The sequence below is a fragment of the Poecilia reticulata genome, linkage group LG19 (genome assembly GCF_000633615.1).
Source record: "Poecilia reticulata strain Guanapo linkage group LG19, Guppy_female_1.0+MT, whole genome shotgun sequence".
Classification (NCBI taxonomy): domain Eukaryota; kingdom Metazoa; phylum Chordata; class Actinopteri; order Cyprinodontiformes; family Poeciliidae; genus Poecilia; species Poecilia reticulata.
This window is the reverse complement of record NC_024349.1, coordinates 11,950,747-11,972,652: the sequence shown is the minus strand read 5'-3', so window position 1 is coordinate 11,972,652 and position 21,906 is coordinate 11,950,747. Positions and strand designations below refer to the sequence as shown.

Genomic DNA, 21,906 nt, shown 5'->3' with positions numbered 1-21,906 from the left:
AAACAAAAAAGGTATTTTGGGTCTAGTTTCTAGTGCAGATATGCAGAAGAGGGTTAGGACCATTGAAAAATAAAACTTTAATCTCACAGTTCTGACCTTTTTTTTTTTTTTCTGAGATTAAAGTCAGATTTTTTTCCAGTGGCCCTAATTTTTTTCCGTACTTTTAAGTGAAAAAAGCTGCCAGTGGATTAAGATATTTTTTTCCATATCGTAATTCTAAATGTCTACTGGAAGATTATTTCACTTATAACTAATAGCTACTTTTTCACCAATATTAAAGAATTGTTTATACCTATATCATGCTAAAAAGTTACTTGTAARTTAGTATACTTAAAACAAAACTAAAATATTTGCACTCGAAACTAGAACATAGATACTTCAATTTTCTGGGTTTTTTYMRRWWMYTTKRRRRRWKKTTTYMMYTTTTTTTTTWATCTCTGCACACTTCTAGACATTTCAGCAGAAAATTTAGCTTCACTTTACTCTACAAACATTTTTACACAAACAGATGCGATGCTGCGACCACTGAACAAACATCGATTTCATATTTCCCATTTTAACATAAATGATAAAATAGGAAGCAGCGCAGCCAAATAAATAGTTACAAAATACCTAAACAAGATTAATACTGCAAAAGTTTCTTAATATTTTAACTTCATTWTTGGATTTTATTTCCCAAAACTATAGATCCACCTTTTTCTGAGAGGGATCCAGAGTCAAGATGTAAGAAATGCAGTCAAAATTCAGTGAACGTTTGCAGTTTTAGCATAATAAGACGAACATGTGGCAGACGGAGGAACTGAGTTTTCAAAGTGTGCTGCAGGGATTATCACCTCTGGTCCCAGAAGAGCACAGGTGACTGTTGAGTGACAGGACCAAACTGTGATGTTCTGGTGATGCATATTTAAACACAACTTCAAATGTGACCTCAATGAATTAGAATATGACTCAAAGGGTCATTTATGTCAGTAATTCAATTTAAAAAAGGAGACCAAAGAAGACGGATTTTGTCAGTCACATAAAGTGAACAACACAGGCTCTCACTGCTTATTTAGGGCTTGTTTAACATGAATCACAGCGTCAACAAATGGAGCTAATAAATTTTACACTCTGCCTAGGTGTTAAAAAAGTTCAGTTTGCTTTATGAAAAACATATATTTCACATGTTTTTGTACTTCCATTTGGGTCTCAACTGCTCCTAGAAACAATCCAAGTGCTTAAAAAGACATGCAGCTGTTTTTCTAGGCAATAAATTAATATTTTATGCCTGTCACCTAGCAACCTGACTGGGCCTCCAGCACATTTGATCAGCTGGCTTTCCTGCTGTACAATGGCTGCTGGAAAAGACAAGAGTTGTGTTGTTGATTTACCATCCCAAAACCACTTTCTGTATTCTTGTTGGTTGCTTACGAGGTTTTACTTCCTCTTTTTAAAGATGTATGGTTGTATAATTTTGAATCTGTTTGCAGCCATTTTCATGAGTCAGGGGAAGGTGGGGAGTAGCGCATTGCAAGTAAAATCTATTTTCAAAGTTATAATTGTCATAATGAAGAGAAATAAATCTTTCTAATTTTTTTTTTACTTGAATGATTCTCAGTGAATTCAATGAGAGGCTCAAGTATTTATTTTCATCATTTCCACTCCCTACAGGTCCAGGGCTAACTGCAGTGACCCGTTTCCTTCTATATCGCACTGCTTAGCAGAGAAGAACATATTCAGCGACTCCACGACTGACCTCAGAGTTAGCTGGAAATAATCTGACACCATTTTGGATGATACTGTCTCTGCCTTTCACTGTTCCTGCTGTGTGTCAGTGTGACTTGTGACGGTGACACCAGTGTGAAACAAGCTGCACAAAGAGCTGATACTCTCCCTGAGGACAATAGCCTGTCTCTCACGCTGTCTCCATCCCACTCATGCAGCCACACAACACAAGAAGTACATTTTTGCAATTTGTAAAAGTTGGAAAAAACTTACGTTTAGTCTCTCTTATGTCCATTTCATTAACTTTATTACTTTTCCGTTCTCATTCCCTGCCTTGTCTACCCATCATCTTTGTCTCTTTCCGTCCAGTTTCCAGACATGCATGCTCTCCTGTGCGTGCACACACAGTGGTTTCCCCATAACTGGGTTATGTGTAACTTCAAATAGCCTCGGTTGACAATAGGGAGAGCCCAGAGTGCGTCCTCTCCTCTGTGCCTCTCATCCTTTCATCCCTCAGTTTTAACACTTAAACTGGTATGAAAAGTTACGTTTGTGCCCCGCGTGCAGCCGGCTAAATGTTTGTAAAAAAGGGTTTCACTTCAAGGTCATTTTCCTGCTGAGACTCTGCAATACTGAAGCACACGAGCGACTCCTCACACGAGCTGTGGGTACGCATGCACAGTGTAGCCTATATGCAACCCATTATGCCCATGTCACATGTCCACCGCTAATCCTGTTAGCAGGAAACACAAAAACAGGCATGGAAATTTGCTTAATATTAGGCTATTACATAACCATCCTTATTTACAATGCATGCTGAGAAACATGAGGTTCTCCCAGTTTGGGTCAGTGCAGAGGGAGAGGAGAAGAAAGAACGCCAAGGAAAAGGAGAGAGCAGATTTTCCAAAGTGAGGTAAGAGAAAAGGAAAAGAAAGGAAAGGAAAGGAAAGGAAAGGAAAGGAAAGGAAAGGAAAGGAAAGGAAAGGAAAGGAAAGGAAAGGAAAGGAAAGGAAAGGAAAGGAAAGNAGGAAAGGAAAGGAAAGGAAAGGAAAGGAAAGGAAAGGAAAGGAAAGGAAAGGAAAGGAAAGGAAAGGAAACTTTCAAAGGAATCTAGGAAAGGACAGAACAAGAAAATGGAAAGAAAAGGAAGGAAATCAGCAAAGGAAATGAAACTGGGAAAGAAGAGAAAACAAGGAAGGAAAATTGGAAAATAGTGAAGGGAAGGAAACTAGGAAAAGAAAGAAGAATGAAAAAAGGAAACGCAGAAAGAAAATGCTGCTAAATGAAATAAAATAGAACACAAGACATTAATAAGAGGAAAGGGGACAGAATAAATAAAACTAATTAATATGTGACAATGTGATTGATTAACTAAAGGCAGAGTAGTTAGAGAGTATGCAGCAAACATAAGATATAAAGAACTGGTCAGAGCATTAGGCTGAATGAACAGAAACATGTCAAAGCGTATAAATTACAAGAAAAAGAAGCTGCATCCCTGCTGGCTTTAAAGGTCACAGGAGATATGCTATATGAGAATGCCTTTACCGTTTGCATATCATCCCATGGACGGCAGCTGGACCCGCGCCACAAAGTCCAAAACACCTCAGCTCACCTCAAATGTCAACAAACGGCCCGAGACCCAATTTGGGATCAGTCACACATGAGCAGCGCATGAGAAACACTCCAAGGACTTAAACCAATTAGTGAATGTAAGAAAATTCAATATCCTTTCCTTTGAAATGTTTCGCTTTGTGGCTGGGGGTCTGCGAAGAACAATTCCCATGACCTGTCGCCTGTAGAGCGCCACACAGGTTCAGACATGCAGCTTCCTTTAATTTATCCTTCTTACGGTCCCACAACCGCAGACCATGTTGGCTTTTGCATAATGCTAACGTTAAAATACCAGATAAATGAACAAGGACACAGTTGTCAAAAAAGATCTTGCAGTGCATCCCTGCTACACGATGAGCTGAAAGGCTGGATATGGTGAAAGCTTAGGAGATCCTTATAAACGATAGAAACATCAATAAGGACACGACTTGAAGTTTGATGGGACGCATGAACCAGAGACTCATGCACCACTCGTTCTGCTGTAATTTGTCTAATTACAAACACAAACTTCTTCTTATAATTAGACACTCCCCTATTCAGCTGTAATCTTTTTAGATTATTAAATTGAGTGTTTGGCGTGAGTGAAGCTATTATTAAATTAAATTAGTTGGGAAACTGAAGTGAATGGTCATGAGGAAGAGCGAAGTGGATGGATCAAAAAGGTTTCACTTTATTCTATTAGTTTAACTGCTTTAATCAATTATCAAGCTAAACTGGAGGGTTTGTTGTATCAATTACCTGTTTGTTGTCATGCCACAGCATAAAAGTCAGATTTCAATCTGGTCTTTGACTAGACCACTCCTTAAAAGTGGACTTGCTGATGTGTTTTGAATTATCTTTGAGTCTTTTTCAACCTACAGGAGTGTCTGGGAATAGAGAAGAATAATTCCCATCAGACCATCAGACTGCCGCCATGTTTGATTGGGGATATGAAGCGATCTTTATGAAACTCTGTCAGTTCACCACCCGTCCAAAAAGTTATTGTCTCATCAGTCAACACAATGTTTCTGCCAAAATGTCTCAAGGGCTACGTTCACACTGCAGCCCGAGTCGGATTTGATTGTTCACACTTCCAAATATGCGACTTGTATATCAGCGTGAGCGGGTAAACGACCTGAAAGTGTCCCGMATGCGCAGTAGAGGGCGCCATAACGTCACAGATAGAAAGCGTGTTCAGTGTTTTGCCCATAGCCGCCATAAAAAAAATGAAGGAGTGTTCAGTGTTTGCGGAAGTAAACCTGGATGCTAACAGTGGAGCATAGCTTACGATTCTGAAGTTGTTGTCCGACCGGAACCAGCATTTTAACAATTTAATCCTCATAATCGTCCGCCACGGTTGTTAGGACGCAGAATAGTGACGTTCGTCCAGTATTAATGACGTTCAGGTCGGACGTACACGACCTGAACGTTCAGATTCAAATCTCATTTGAAAAGATCGGATCGGGAATCCAACCCCCAACCTTCGATGATTGAGACAAAGAATGCTGCTCTGCTCTGTAGGAGCATAATGTCCCGTTTGGTTTTTGACATTTATCCATTTAATGATTAAGAACCTGCACAATAATTCCAGCTGTTCAGTTTATTACCTTTATGCTTATTTTGCTTTCTAATATTAATCACCTATTGTGTCATATGGATTTCATGAACGTTTCATAATTAGTTATTGTGGTAGTTAAGCTGCTTTCTTGTCGCAATAAGCTATACAAATAAACTTGACTTGACTTTAAGACCAACTCTAGTGAAAACCAAAATTCACAGAACAGGATGCAAGAAGGGACTAAGAAAGTTGACACAAAAGAAATAACCTGGATATCTAAACACAAGTGAAAACAACAAAAAACAGCCCATATGGATACAAAAGAAATAATTCAGTATCTGAATACCCAAATAATGCTCTGCAATAAAATTCCTAGCCACACTTTTCACTTTCAAATCCCTAATTATTTGTCTTCAACTACTTTGCGCTGCTCCGTCACATAAAATCCGAATAAAACCCAGTGAAGGTTGTCAGATAAAACATGGGAACTCTCAAATGAACACTTCTGCTCTCTGTGCATTATTTCCCCGTGGACAGTTCGACTAATTTCCGCTTCATTTCCAAAAACCCAAAGCTGACGGGAATTTAAACCTAAATGTCGAGGCGACATTTGAGCTCAGTTTGAAGGGCGAAGGTGTTGCGTGTCCTCACGTGTGCGTGCGGTTTGTATTACTCGTGTTGTGGGGACATCTTTCGGTTAAAACCCCCCACGGTGCGTCCCAAACGGAGACGCTTTAACCATCTCCAAAAAAAACGAAACCTCACGTTTAATATGAAATGCTGGCAATATGTTTCCCCCCCATTTTTATTTTTTATTTTTAAAGGCATTTTTATTTATTTATTTATTTATTTGGAGAACTCACGTGTGTGCGCGCACGCGGCACACGGCTGTGTCACCATCCCGATAATGTGACGGAGCTATTGGCTGGGCCAAAGTCATCAATCAGGCGAATCAAAGCCCGCAACTTTAAATCACTATGAGAGGAAGAGGAGGAGGAGGAGGAGGAGAAAGAGGGGGTGATGACAGCGAAGCGCGAATCCGTCTCAACAAGAGGCTGCTGGCTGGGGTCTCCCGGACATCCATCAACAAGTCCACGAACAGTCCAACAAACACGGTCCAAACCTCAAAACACGCAGGGACGCGCCGCCATGTGAGTTATGGGATGGGACAGCCTGAACTATTAACACCTGTAACTGATTTTAAGCCTGACTTGGTCCCAGAATGACCACATACACATAAACACACACACGCGCGCACACACACACACACACACACACACACACACACACACACACACACACACACACACACACACACACACACACACACACACNCACACACACACACACACACACACACACACACACACACACACACACACACACACACACACACACACACACACACACCACCACCACCTGATAGAATAATGAAACTGAGAGCAGATACAAACTGAACCATGCTGGTGATGATGATGCTGCTGACATATTAGTCATGATGATGATGATGATGATGATGATGATGGAGGGGGAAAAAATGACAGCCAGCCTCAGAGCGCACATCTGGAGCACATCACACACATCTGGGAGATGCGATCCAAATCACATAAAGAGACACACACACACCTACTCTGTCCCCTGGAGTCCAGATCTGAGACCGGTCCGGTCCATTTGAGCCCGTGCAGAACACGCTGAGCAGTTCCTACTCACCCCGGCTGCTGTCGCCGCCAGTCCTCGTCCGATCGCGTGTCCTACCGTGTGATCAGACGGAAGAGAGGGCGAGTCGTGGGCGCATCTATCCCCCTCCTTCCTCCGTCCACCACCAGCGCCATCCAGCGCTGCGGTCGCGCTACGCCGCTCTCGCGATACCGAGCCATCGACTCTTACCCGCTGAGCCTGACAGAGTGACGTAGCGCGATTGTTGCGGATTAGTTTAGCTCGACGGCGCCGCCTTCCGGGCAAAACAAGGACGATGGCAATTATGGCAAGTTAATTTATCATATAATAAGGGGTCCTAAGATAAAAACCTGATTTGATGCGGAAGGTCAAAGGTACAGAACATGAAGAGAGGAGTAAATCTGAGTAACTTTTACATATCGGACGATTTTTCAAACATTGACTTTTATTTTTTGAAACAGTTTCTTTGCAATGCAACCAATGAATGAAAAAATAAATAAATAAATTGAATCACATGAATTTAAAAGTAAAAGTATAAAAAAACATTACAAACAAACAAACAAAAAAAATTATGTCACGTAACCACCATTGGTAATCATCAGTAATCATTAAGGACTTGATAGAATGTATTTTTGAATGTTGCATGAAGAAAGCATAAGATTTGGCATTGATTAAATATCACAACAGCCTGCCATAGCGTGTGAAACGCGCTCTCCTGTGCTGATGATGTCATGCCCCCCTGGCCTTACCTGTCGGAGCGCAATCGCGTCTCTTCTTCAGCAGTTTTTCTCCCCGCACTCGGCTGTAACCTGCTGGCAGCGACACGCAGAAGACATCTGCTTCATATCTGTATCTGGAGACGAGCCAGCGCCACTTATAGCGCCACAAATTATTCATAGAGCAGGTGAGAGGTCATGGTGGCGCCGACTAAATGTAGCGCTGGAGGTGTGGGAGAAAACATTTTTCACAGCCACAACAAATGGAGCTTATGGAAGATTGAAAAACAAATGTGAATAGTGTCAGGTAAACTCTAAAGGTGATTATATCCACAAACGTCAGTAGATTTTATTGGGATTTTATGTAGTAAAACACAATAGAGCATGACTGTTTATATGTTTTATAACTAAAATTAATCAAGATTGTGTAACTCTACGTTCAGCTGAGATTCTACATGCATCTCGTTTGAAGTGGGTGATAAACTGGCCAAGATTGTATTTACTGACTACTTGTCCTTTAACATACTCATAATTTACTTTTTTTTTTTTTTTTTATTTGCTGCACACACTCTCCCTAGTTTGTTTGTAGTAGCATTAGTTCTAGGTAACTAAATATAGATATAAATATAGATTTTAGCTGTCTTCTCTACAGACTGATATTTAGCTTCAGGGAGAGCTTATGCTAACATAAAACAAACGTAAAAAAAATTATAACTTTAAAAAAAAATCTAAATATACAAACTAGCAAAATTATCTAAATGATTTTTGTTTCTTTGCTCATATTCAATGTTCGTACCTTCTTTCAGATCCTAAGTCCAGGACAGGTGAGTGGATTGCTTCCTGTATGCGTTCGTTTATTGCCTTTAAATTAACCTTTTGAGCTGCATTTTATGAAATATTTAACTTTGCAAATATTCTTGTTTTTAATAAGTTTGTAAACTACATTACTAATCTTACTCATGTTTGCAAGTTACTGAGAATTTGTGTGGTTATTCAGTTAAACAAAGTTGCTGCAAAGAAAAAGATATTTAGATTCTTGAAAAATACTGTTCTGATTAAGAGAATATAAGGATTTAAAAAAAATGTAATAGAAATATGACAGAAGAGGTGAAATTTAAAACTAAATAAGAAGAAATGAAAGCTTAAAGACGGCAGATGTGAAATAAAATCCAGCAAATAGGAACCCGAAATATCTTACCATCTTAAATGAGACTCGAACTGTACAACCTGAATGTCACTACATGTTTTATCACAGATTATTGTTATTTTTCTCCTCCTTCTGGTAAAATACCTTCAGTTAAGTCTGATTTGATGGAGAATGAATGCTGTTTTTGGGTGCCAAACTTTGACCGGGAGGTTTTTAACGCTGGTTTTGCTTCCAGGATTGGCCCATTTTAAATCGTTATCAAATCTAATAGGCTAACTTCTCCCTTCTCTTCTGTCTGCTGTTGTTGCTTGATCCTCATTATGCTGTTTGTTCACTGACGTACTCCTGAAGGCCATAGACGACAATGGATTTTATTTAGATGGGGATGAATATTAAGGTGTTACTTATTGATTTTTAGTCATAAAAAACATAAACTCTTTGCTTTAGAGAGGGAGCTGCACCTGAGGTCTTAGTTTAATTATCTGTCTGAATCGCTGAGCGTTGTGCTGACACCAGCAGCAGAGGTGACCGATGCTGGAAATCTGCCGGACCACCTGGAAGACACTGAAGGACATCGTTTCTTTTCTTCATTATTAGCTGACGGGAGAACACTGCTGTGGTAGGAATCAGGTATTGTTCCCCGAGGCCTCCTTATTTCTAGTGTGAGGTCTTCAAAGTCTTTAAACGTTAACAAAAAAACAAAATTTAATGCCACTTGAGAGGGACACGTGCAATCACAATCATAACTCAAACTTAAATGGGACCTCTTACACAAAGTCCACATTTTTCACATTTTTATTCTTCCATTTGGGTGTTAACTGGCTTTAAAAAAAAACACCCAGACATTTTTTTGGCAACAATTTAATGTTTTTTGATGTCTGGAAAAAGTGCAGTTTCAAAAAAATCACAATCAAATGGCACTGCGCTATGGCACCTAGCAAATGGCACCTAGCAACCCCAGCCAAGCCCAGCCCCATTACCTAGCAACCCAAGCAGAGCTACTGGATGTTTAGCCCGCTTAATTTACCGCTGTATGTGCTATTCTGAGTTGACTTACCGTTTAGAAACAACTTGCTGCATTCTTGTTGGTTGTGCAGGAGGCTCTACTTCTGCTTTTCAAATATGTAAGGTTGTATCATTGTGCATCTGTTTGCAGCCATTTTCATGTTTCAGTTGTGGGACCATATCCAGCAGCAGTTTATCTGGATTTAAAGTGACAAGACGCTCTAAAACAGCTCATTCTGAAAAGAGCTTAAAATAGGCACTGAGTACTAGTTTCACTGATGGATTATTTCACTTATAACTAAAACGTTTTCATCAGTATTAAGGAAGTAGTTCTTGTACCTTCATATAAAGTTACTTGTAAGTTAATTTTGTCTTATTTCGTGTGTACTAAGATATTTGCAGTAGAAAGTAGATCAAAAATAAAATGTTGTTTTTGCCGTGAACACACATCTGCCATACTTGAATAACATTTTCTCAGGTCTTTCCTGTTTTGAAGAGTGGCTTAGAGAAAAACCCTTTGTGGCACAATATGTGTATACACCCCTATGGGTTATAATTAAGTTTTTGTACTCTGGCCCATTTAAAGAATAGCTTTCATACATTTAAGAATTTGTGTTTTTCCCCACTGAATGCAATTTGAATTTACATTCCTAATAAAAGTGTGGACAGCTGCATAGATCTGTGCTTTGCCTGCTGTTTTACACCCACTTTCTTTTCTTTCAACAACAAATTAGTGCTGCAGATGTTTTTACCAAGATCAGAAATGACTGTCCAAATAAAATATTTAGTTTCAAAGATGTGTTGATTACCTTTTGAGCTCACCTGACTGAGGAGGGGGGAAAATGAATGAGAATTTCAGTTCTACTCTTTGTACTGCATGAATTGTGCCACAACTAAAGTCGATGTGGTGTGAACAGAAACCAGACATCCTGTAAAGGGGGACATTTATTGCATATTTACGTTATTTTAAAATTGCAGCATGAAAATCAACTGCTATTCGCCCAATTAGCTGATCAACAGTGAAGACTGTAAGCGGCACAAAAGGCTCACAATTTGTGTTTCCAGTCAGTTAAAGTCGTGTGTCTAACAGATGCACCTCAGCAGGGCCGACAGAGCTGAAGTCTGTCTGACATGAATCCCAGAAGAGCTTTCTCTGTGTGTGATGAAGTCTTGGACTGTAAATATGCTCGTGTCTACATGCGTCTTCACAGGTCGTCCGTCTCGCAGGGGACCTCCGTCTCGTAGGGGACCTCCACGTCCGGCTGGACGTGTGAGCTGCCGTCGATGCAGACCCAACCGATGGGCGTGCGGTTGAACGAGGGTCTTGAGCAGATGTCGGCTTGAAGGGTCGGGAGAGGCTCCTGCTCCTCACCGGCAGCGCTGACCTCTGGGAGCTCAAAGGTCAGCAACTTGGACGCCTTTTCGAATCCGCCGTACGGCAGCGCTGTCCTGGGGAGAGAGAAAAATAAATAAAAGCTMATTTGTCTTTTGTTGCAAAGTTTGCGTAGACAGAGGAACAGATGAAGATGTTTCTGGTTCTGACGTTGGTTAGTACAAGTATTAGTTACATCAGTTTAGATCAGACTTTTTATGTTCTGAATTCAGCTAAAGTGTGAACAGAGGCAAGACCAGCACTACAGCATATTTTTAGCCCGGTTAAAGTAAAAAGTAACCGCCAAGAAATTACTCAAACGAGTGAAAAAGTATTTGGTAAAAAGGTGACTCAAATACTGAAAATAGGAAGTTAAGTAGACATTTTTTGTATTTTAAGGACCAAAATAAATGAAAATAAATCTTAAAAATAACATAATTACAAAGCAACAAAATCTGGCAAAAGAAACATTTTTAAAAATCAATTTCTTTCCATATAAAACTTATTAATTTTTTTTAATGAAAACTGCAGGTGTGTGTCTGGTGAATGTTTGGTTAAATAAGCTTTTTCTTCATTCAGTGAAATTATTCACAGTGGGTAAAATATCCAAACTTTTTACTCAAGAGTAGTGACACTTCAGTGTCGCAAACATTTTCCTAAAAGTAATTTTTTTCCAAAAAGGTATTCGAGTAAATGTAACTAGTTACTGCCCAACTTTGCTTGTGAATGTCCCCTACACTCTTAAATTAACTTTGCTTCACAAAGGCTGCAGTTATCTGTATTACTTTGCACCATTTTATACCTTAATTTTCCTTTCACTAAGCTTTCCATTAATATGCTTGAATACAGCACTCTGAGAACAAATAGCCTGATGATTGTGTAGACTATATTTTTCACTATTAAACAGCTTTTTTGTGTTTTTATTTCATATATTTTTCAAAAACTGAATTTTGAGGTTTCAGTAGCTGAGAGCTTTAATCGTCAATATGTCTCATTATTTGATGTTTCACTTTAAATCGCTTTTTTTTGTTGTTTTTTTTTTTTCATTTTTGGGGTCTTGCACATTTTTGAAACCACCTACATTGAAACATTTGCATGCTTTTACATCCTCTGACAGTTAAAATGCAGAATAATTTCTATATGAAACGGTTTAAACTTTAAAGCACCGCGACCTTTGAACCTGGTCGTTTAATTCAGATCATGTTTGTACCTGTTGAAGCTTTTGTACTGAGGCAGGTCTGGGTGAATATGGATGGGTCCCGGCATACAAGGCTTCATGGTGGCTTTCAGCTCCTCGTCTGTCATGGCTCGTTCCCATGGCGATATGTAGGTGCGGACATATTCCTTCCTCCTCTTTGCCTTTTCCAGAGTATTTACTGCCTCTTCCACCTCTGAGATTTGCAAAGTTTAGAAATAACATACATTACATGCAGTAAAAAAATATATATTTTAATAGTGAAAAGCCCATGTATCCGAACTAGGACTGAATTGGATTAATCGTGATGGATCAGTTTGATTAATTGTTAACTAGAGCATATAGAATCAGAAATAGGCCATTTGCTGGAAAAAAAAAATATATGCAGAGCATTATTTAAGTCAAAACTGTACAAAATATATCCATATTTTGCATTTAAGATAAACCTGTCTACAAATATGTTTTACCTAGAACTCATCAAGTGGCGTAGTTTCAGCTTTACCCTGTTCAAATTCACTGAAGAAATACTATGTTAGTGTATTTTAGGCAATAAAATGCTTATTTTCTTATTTAAAAAAATGAATTGAGTTATTTATTTCCACCTTTTAATAAATTTCTGGTATTGTATAAAGTAGCATTAAGTGGTTAAAAGAAAAATCTGTAGAATGTGCTACTTTTTTTTTTGCTTTTGTTTGATTAATCAATTAATTAACCGATTAACTATAATAATAATTTGTTGCAGCCTGAACCTACTTTCTGCTTTTGGCTTCTCTGGTTTGGGTGGAACAACAGGCGGAGACATCAGCAGGTTCTGGAGGTTCTGCTGGAAGACAGAAACAGCCGATAGGAGCTCCTGAACTCAACACAAGAGGAGGTCCGTTGGATGTTTGAAGCCCCACCATGTTCTCGTTGGTCACGATGAACCTCTCGACTCTCTGCTGCCTCATCCTGAACATCTTGGAGCCCTTGTTCTTCATCAGGGAAAGCTCCTCCAGCATCACGTCCTTCGGCGTCTTGATCTTGGTGCCCAGGTCGAACTCAGCAGCGTCCGGGTCCAGCTCATCCTCTGTCGGGATCAGAAAGGAAGACAAAAATAGCGCTCTCTGGGTAAAAGGTATGCAGTCAGCAGATTTGAACATTTTTGTTTGTCTATGATTAATTCAGAATTATATTTCAACTTAAAAGATTAGACATTTTCAAGTAAATAGACTAACTCTGCAGAGTGCTTTTGCTCTAACATTTTGGAGAGAAATGACTGACGTTTAGCAGGAAGTGAATCATTGGAAGTCAAAATTGGAAATCAAAGAAGAAAGTGCTAATTTTCGTTTAGAAGAAGTACATGCTAGCAGCAGGCACGACTGAGAAATTTCTTCCAACTCATATGATGCAGCTTTTAAGTTGAAGGCTATCGATTTGGTAGTGCAGGAGGGAAATAGAGCCGCTGCACGTAAACTCAGCGTGAACAAATCTGTGGCTCGGTGTTGGAGACGGAGGCCTGCGTCCCTGTGAAAAACCGAGAGCAGCGGAGATACCAGCGGCTTATAGCCCTGTGCGGCTTACGCATGTACGTTTCCAGTTTTGTTTTTTTATTWTTTTTTTTTAATTTGTAGATGCGGCTTATAGTAAGGTACGCTCTATAGTCCGGAAAATACGGTACTTTAAATACCGTATTTCCCGGTACTACTTTCTGTGGCTAGTTACTTACTAGCCACCAATAAATGTGTTTTTAGCAACAGGCTATACTTAGCTGTACTCTCAGTAGTTAGGAGTGGGAACCTGTTGTGTGGTCTCATGCCTTCGGGGCGTTTTAGGGGTCAGTAGGTCAAGGCATTAGAGTGTGCAGTTGGGGGAATGTCAGAGCGGCTTTTTGTTTGTTTGTGAAGGGAATTCCTCATGACACGCACGGCCTCTCCTCTCTGCTACTGATGGAGAGGTGTGATGGATTTTACTCCTCATAAAAGCATGCTCCTCATCCACCATGTGAAACCCTGATATCACTCATAACACCTGGAGCCCAGCCACAAACCGCCGTCCTCCCGCCTTCCTCTCACGCAGACTCATCTATAAAGCTGAAAGTTGGCATTGCAGCGCCGCGAAGAGCTGTAAGCGGCGCATCATAAATCAGGCTTGTGCCGGCTGTTGTGTGTTAAGTTTGTATGTATGGAAAAGAAATATTGAGGTTGCCGAGCAGAGCCAAGTCTCCCACGGGGATATTTATTAGTGTTGATTGAGAAGACCGAGAAAGTAGCGCTGACTGGGAGGAATCCAAACAGACGGAGAAGAGGCAGGACCGGACAGCAGATAGTGGGAGAGAGTTGTGTGATGGAAAAGGCAGAGGGGATGATGGAGAGATGTGTTGGTATTAACTGGAGCAAAATAAGAGATAAGCAGGATTAGCTGCCGAATGACTGACTGAAAACAAACCGGTAGGGTACAGATGTAGCTGCAGATGGGACAGCAGACGGACCGGAACCGGAAAAAATGAGACAAACAGGGAGAGACGGCGACAGATTGTTGAAAGGCAGATGTAACCACGGGTGCAAGGCGGTCAATCACATTCAGACTGCAGATCTTACCTTAGAGAATCCACTGCACAAATAATAATAATAATAATAATAATAATAATAATAATAAAAAACAGCTATTTTTAGTCTAGTTTCTAGTGCAAATATATTAACACATGCCATTATCATGCGATTTTAGTTAATCGCATGATAAATTAAAAGAAACTCTAATTTTCATTTGCTTGATTTACTGTTTTTCTCTTTTTTCCAAACACTGACTGATAAAAGTCCTCAATCTACTGTTTTGGACTCAACTATCCCTTTTTTGAAAGATAATTTTGTTTACAGATACTTCATAATTTATTTTATTTCTTGTTTCTGTTGTTTTCCATATTTATTTTTGGATATTCCAGATCTCTCCCAGTTCCAGTGTTTAAATGTAAATTAAAATTTTAAGTTTATTGATCTTTGAGAATGCGTTCGTGCATTTTTATGCCATTATTGCAATTATATTACTTGAAAATGTTCTCAAAACAACAATGTTATCGTTTATTGCAATAAGCTCTGGGACAGTTTATGGTCTAGTACAATTTATTATTTGTACTAGCACACTTGAAATAACTTTTCAGCAAAATATCGAAGCTTGTTTTGAGCTTTATATTGATGAAAAATTAGTATTTTCACTGGAAAATTGTTTGACTTATAATATGGGAAAATGTCTTAAGTGAAATAATCTGCACGTGGAATTGGAATTTTAAAACAAGCTCCTTTATTTAGCTAAAAAGCTACTTGTGAGTTAGCTTTGAATTATTTCAAGTCTTTTTGAAGATTTGCATGAAATACATAGAAATGTATATGTATTGCATAAGTCCTACAAGCTAAGTTTACCTCAGATCATCACTAATTTAGTAACTAGATGAGAAAAAAACCTGAGTCCATCCATTTATACATTAGTTAACAAATTTTTATCCTGGATGTAGCTGATCCCAGATGACAGAGACACTTATCAATCACACACCTTAGTGCATCTGATAGAGTATCTACAGCAGGTTCATGTGGACCTGCAATGTTGTTTTGAAGTTGCATAATTTAAAAAAAAAAAAACGGACCAAAAATCAGCATTAGTATAGGCAGATTACTTTGAAATTCTGCCTCAGCCCATCTTTTACAGGTGACACAACCATAGATATATCTCTAAAAAAAAGCCTCATACCCAGCACAATTAGAAAAAAAAATCTTGGTGTTTCCCCTAATAGAAATAATGCACTTTGTGTTTGAAACATTTGAAGGCTGCACAGCTTGAGTTTGAACAGATGGACCCACTGGTGGGTCTGGCAGAAAGACCTGCATTAAACATTCTGTTTATGAAGGACCATTCCTGCAATATGTGAAACTTCTGAGTCATTTTGGATGAAATACARGAATAAACCACCAGACTCAGCCAATGTAGCTGAACAAAGGAAGGAACAGCAAGTGGAAAGAGATCTAATATTAGCAGGGGAATGCTAAATTCAGTTTGACCGAATGTTAACTTTTTTTTTGTTATAGTTTTGCAGCTTCATGTGATGCAACTTGGACATATGTTCACACTAATAAAATGAGTGCAAAGTCACCATGTGCTATTCTGTGTTGTCTGTTTATGATGACAGATTTGTGGCTGCCTTGCCATCCGATAACGACCCGCAACCCTCCAGGAGATTCCACATGCATGTTGGCTATCCTGTTGCCAACAGGAACATGTAAGTGTGTGTGTGTGTTTAATCATGGCATCATACAGCCTCATACAATGATTCACACCCACGCAGTTCGCTCTGCAACATGCTGACAGGGCAGACGGCAAACGAATGCAGAAGATTTGTTCTTCAGTCGAGCGTGTAATGAAGTCGCAGCAGGTAAAGGAGGATTTTTAAAGCGTCCCGATTAAGCAGCATGTTTAAATGCATGACTGTTTGCTTTATGTGGCTACCGCAGGCTTTACCATTCTGGGTGATGTGGGAAAGGTCAGTGATGATCTTGCTGGCCGCCTTCCTCTTGTTAGAAGGGGCAGAGCTTGAGAGAGGCATAGCTGAAAGACAAGGCAGAGCAACGTTTTTGACATTTTGTTTGTTTTTCTTTTTCAGATAAAATGTCAGGTGCATCTCCCTGAATCAGAATATCAGTGAACGGGTAATTAGTGTCAGAAATGTATTTACAAATAGTGAAGCTCGGGATGCACAGATAGATGGATACAAAATGCAAAAGTATCTTTCGTCTAATTTGTAGTGCAAATATCTTAGTACACTTGCAATAAAACAAAACTAACTTGCAAGTAACATTTCATCAAGGTATAGATATACATTTATTTAAGTCAATAATTCTTCTACAAGCACAAATTAACAAAAAGTACTGATTCCCCTGGCAGTTTATTTAACTTATAACATGGGAAAATTAAATTGTTGTAAGTGGCAAAATTTCAGTGGGACCAGAAAATTTTTAAATCAATATTTAGGAATTATTGACCTTAAACAAGCTCCTATATATTTATTAAAAGTTACTTGTAAGTTAGTTTTGTCTTATTTTAAGAGTATGAAGATATTTAGACTAGAAACTAGACCAAAAAAATTAGTAAGATTTTGTGTGATAGATAGATAGATAGATAGATAGATAGATAGATAGATAGATAGATAGATAGATAGATAGATAGATAGATAGATAGATAGATAGATAGATAGATNGATAGATAGATAGATAGATAGATAGATAGATAGATAGATAGATAGATAGATAGATAGATAGATAGATAGATAGATAGATAGATAGATAGATAGATTTAAATTTACATTTTGCATGTTTTGTACTTACATTTCTGCCTCTTAAAACAGATCAAGCACTTAAGAAAACCACCCAGTTATTTTTGGACAACAAATTAAAGTTTTTTTGGCGTCTGGAAAATTAACCGTTTCAAAAACCTACAGATTGTTAATGTCACATTGAGCCGTTACCTAGCAACCCCAGTCGAGCCCAGCTGACCACCTCGCTCCTGCACATTTGGTTTTGCTGCTGTATTTGCTGTATAATGGCTGCTGGAAAAGGCAAATGTTTTATTATTGACTTACCATTTAGAAACCACCTGCTGCATTATTGTTGGTTGTGCAGGAGGCCCTACTTTTTCTTTTCAATGATGTAGGGTTGTATGATTGCGGATTTGTTTGCAGCCATTTTCATGTGTGAGTGTAAACATTGAGTTGGGAGGCGTGGCCAGCAGGAGATTATTTTGTTTTAAAGTGACAAGACGTCCTAAAAATAGGCAGAACTGACCAGACTAAAATCTCGCTAAGAATAATTTTATGCAGAAAATGTGATGAACTCTCTGCTTTTCCTTTGAGTGTTGAGCTTCATTGTCATTTAAATATTTATTTCTTCAACTGAACAATTTGTTTTACCCTTGTTCCTCTTTTCTCAACAAGATAATAAGATRATTTCTTGTCAAATCAATAACAATAGCTCTCTAATACTGATAATARTAGGTCAAATGTTTGAGATGTAAACGTTGGCGCCCCCAAGAGGTTGGCAATAAGTCTTGAAAAATGCTGGCCACCTCATTCCTCCCCCAAGATAATCATGTTCACGTCATAGAAAGGCAAACAAAGTCATCTTCTTCAATGAAATCATAAATGTAAAACCCAATAAATAAATAGAACAATAAAAGTTTGTTTAAGCTTCGTCCTCCTAAAACTTTTACTGCCCTCGTCAGGCCGTCCCTACGACAAATTTTCTAGGGACGCCACTGGATGTAAGGCATAGTTTAGAAACAAGAGGTTGAACGGATGGGAGAGAAATCTAATCCAGAAAAAGTTTGCTGACCATCTGAGAATAATGAAGTTGCACATAAGCCTCAGTTGGTTGCGGATCCCAGCAGATTTTCAGAGGGTCCCTTAATCAAGGGAAGCTCACTTCAAACATGGCGTCCAGCCCCACTCGTACCCTTGAGGACATTAATTCGTGGTGGCGGCTTTGCATCTCTCTTGACTAACCACTCAGACGCGGTTCCAGCAGTAYGTCGCTGTCAGTTGAACAGGTCGAAAGCAATTATGTAAAGCTGGAGGTGAGTCCCAGCGCGCGAGAAGAAGCAGAAGGGTCTGTCTGCAGGGAGGCAGTTAATGTAATTGCTTTTCATCCTCTGTAATTGAAGCTCATTTCCTAGCTGCGTACTCTGTCCTGTGTGAGCTATTTTTATGAGTCCGTGTTGTACAGCACACAAAAACACTCCTGAATTTGCACTCAGACAGCTTCTCCCCTGTGATTAATGCGAGCCGGTGGGGGCAGGATTAAAAGCTGGAGATTACAGGTGTTTTTTTTCAGGATGTTGCAGGGAAACGGAGGCCAACAAGGAGCCGGCGGCGGCGCTGGCTACAGGAGTTGAACGCGAGGGCCCGTGTGGGTCCAGTTACCAGCACCTCCAAAGAGAAGAGGCGCTCCTGTCCCCCTTAGCCGGCCGGTTTTAGCTCCAGATAAATCTGCAGGAGACAGCTGGGGAGGAAGGGCATCAGTCAGCACATTCCCAGATACATCCATCTGCGCAGACTAAAATCTCTACCGCAAAGGGCCGCATTCCTCACAGTGTAAGACGAGGTGAAAAAAGTCCCCAGTCAACATCTTATTTGGTTAAAATAACAGAGCTCTGCTTGAAAATATATTAAACCAGTCATGATTATGCAGCCATTTATTATTTTTAGTTTTTCTTCTAAAACTGATGCTAAAATCTGCTTTCTAGATCACTTGGATGCATCCAAAACATCCAAAATTATCTGATAACTTAGATCCACACTGCAAAAACACAGAATTTTACCAAGTATTTTTGTTTCTAGTGCTGATATCTTTGTGCACTGGAAATAAGACAAAAGTAACCTACAAGTAATTTATCAGAAGCTAGTTTTAAGTAATTACTGAAATGACAAAGTACTAGTTCCAATGCCAGATTATTTTACTTATAATGTGGGAAAGTTTTATTTCCTTCTTTCTAGAGGAACTAGTGCTTTGTCATCAATATTAAGGATTTATTTACTTAAAACAAGCTTCTATGATTTGCTGATAAGTTACTTGTAAGTTAGTTTTGTCTTATTTCAAGTGAGCTAAGATATTTGCGCTAGAAGCTAGACCAAAAATACTTTGTAAGATCTTTTTTGCTTTGCTTTGCAAATAGCGCCATTTGTATCTTTTGGGCGGTCACCATTGCTGTCACACACCTTCATGTTTCTTGTGTCTTACCTGTGAGACGTAGGGTCTCCGCAGGAGGAAGATCCAGGTCCCAGACGAACAGGAATCTAGATTCCCAGATCTCGTATTGTAGTGCCTGCCGTCTCCTTTGCTCTGCAGAGACTGAAACCCAATCAGCCGGGTTCTTCCTGTGCTATGGACCGCCAGGTCGTGTTCAGGGCAGGCGGGGGTAAGAGGTATATTGACAGGTGGGTGTGGTGTTTTCATTTCAAATTTTGTCAAAATGAACTTCAAATTATTATTTCTTAGCTGCGTTTAGAGTTGAAGCCAGACGATTGTAAACACTGCTTTAGAAAAGACATTAGCATAGAGCTGGTTTTATTATGCAAGTAAAGTTTAAAATACACAGTGTATTTGCAAGAAAAATTATTAAAAGAAATAACATTTATAATTTGAGGAGAAATTATAGAAATTCTACTGGTTTTAGCTTTGTTGAAATTTTAAAAAATTTTGAACTAAACAAATGTAATGTTTCAGTTTGTGATATAAATCGGTGCAACAATCAAATTAAAGACGCAGGATCAATTTTTACTTTTAAGAAAATAATAAAACACAATATGAGAGTTATATCAAAGTTGATGAATCTATGAGAGTTATATCAGAGTTCTGTATCATTACAAATATATCTTCTTTCTTTGTTATTTACATATTTTTATATAGATATCCCCTGCTTAGTGCTTATAGATGTATCAATATGGATAAATGATTTACGCTTAGTTGCTTACTTTTTAGATAAATGACTTTTGAGAGAAGGGTAGACTATAAAACGTCAATTTTTTTTCTCTTTTTAATCCTTTTTATTCAAAACTTTTGCTTATATCAACAAGTGACATGTTGATTTTAAACTCAGACATGAACTAAATAGTTATTTAGCCAACAACAACATTACGTTGCCAGATTACAGTTTGCAAACTCACACAGGAAAAGAGGTCTTAGATTTTGGAGGCAGGTTGAAATGGAATCTGATTAAACTAAAACTGTACTGTTTTTCCATAACAATAATAATAACATTTTAAGAAAAAAAGGTGGAAGCCTCCAAGGATCATCATCCAAAGTGGGAGGTATGGAAGTGGCAGCGTCATGCTGCTGTGCTGCAGGAGGGACTGGTGCGCTTCGTAGAGTAGATAGAATCAATCATGGGGAAAAATATCTGGAAATATTGAAGCAGCTTCTCAAAACACCAGTCAGGAACTCAAAGATATGGCAAGYATATTGCAAAATTAGCTAACGAGTGGCTTAAAGTCAGCATTTTAGTGATTTGGATGTGTAAAAAGTCTTCAGATAAACAATATTTCTTCTTGAAGTTTTGAAAATTCATGAAACATCCAATGTTTTGTTGGTTTCTTTAGTCCAAGTGTTCCTGTCTGTTTCATTTAGTCATTTTCCCTCAGCTCCTCCTGTCATGCTCCCCCCATCCCTGCTACACATTAAATTAATTAGACTAACTGCCTCTTTGCTCCAGTAATCACTCTTTCTGGTGTTTACTGTATACATCACATTTTTTCACTCTGTTTTGGATGGTGTGCTCTGTGCTTGTTGTTTCTGTTTTATTCCTTTCTCATATTTTCTAAATTCACTGTTTATTTCATATCAAAAATCAGTTTTATTATGATTCTTCCTGATTTTTGCCTTTATGTCTCCATTTCAGTAGATATATTCAGGCTGGAATTAATTTCATTTTTATTCTTGTTAAAAGAAATCATGGTTGCTGCGCTTATTATCCGCCTAAGAATTTCTGTAAAATGAATTTGGTTTTAAATTGATCAGGCTTCCCATCAAATTCCAATTTATACATGAATTCTTGTTTCTCTGTAGCATAAACATAACCACAGTGAGTTGAATGAAAAGAAACTTTGTATAATTTCTCATATTTTATCGTGTTATTATCACAGTCTGCATGAATTAGGGAAAATGACCACTACTTATGGACATTTTCCCTCCTTTGACCTCTGACCCAAAACACACAATCCTGTTGACCTAGAAATAGTGACAGGATGTGCGAGGCCATATGAGGTGGCACTTCCTCTGTGCTCCCAATCACATTTTAAAAACCCATCAGAATTAAGAGTTTAGCACCGTGCCAAACAGTTTGAGATTAACAGCTCCAAAAATAGGTGAAATGGGTTGTTTGAGTGTGTGTGTGTGTGTGTGTGTGTGTGTGTGTGTGTGTGTGTGTGTGTGT

At 38.8% G+C, this 21,906-nt stretch overlaps 2 protein-coding genes across 8 annotated transcripts in view; both read right to left on the bottom strand.

The window, feature by feature from the left end:
- Positions 1–6,708, bottom strand: part of usp54b (ubiquitin specific peptidase 54b) — a 72,731-nt gene extending 66,023 nt beyond the window's left edge. For 3 of the 6 annotated variants that reach the window (XR_536319.2, XR_536320.2, XM_008437053.2), the window contains exon 1: positions 6,479–6,708. The gene's annotated coding sequence lies outside the window, so the exon portion shown is untranslated. The remainder of the gene's footprint in view (positions 1–6,478) is intronic. The other 3 variants (XM_008437050.2, XM_008437051.2, XM_008437052.2) reach the window with 3 other exon arrangements.
- A 3,621-nt stretch (positions 6,709–10,329) lies between these two features.
- On the bottom strand, positions 10,330–19,857 carry myoz1b (myozenin 1b). Of its 2 annotated transcripts, none has more exons than XM_008437048.1 (6): positions 19,716–19,857; positions 16,447–16,533; positions 12,864–13,030; positions 12,718–12,787; positions 11,980–12,160; positions 10,330–10,846 (listed from the first exon to the last, which is right to left on the bottom strand). In XM_008437048.1, the coding sequence occupies exons 2-6, from the start codon at positions 16,529–16,531 to the stop codon at positions 10,603–10,605; spliced, it is 747 nt and encodes a 248-aa protein (XP_008435270.1). In that variant the 5' UTR covers positions 16,532–16,533; positions 19,716–19,857; the 3' UTR covers positions 10,330–10,602. The 2 variants fall into 2 exon arrangements, with proteins under 2 accessions (XP_008435270.1, XP_008435271.1); XM_008437049.2 differs by having other exon boundaries at positions 12,718–12,784.
- Between the last annotated feature and the right edge of the window lie 2,049 nt (positions 19,858–21,906).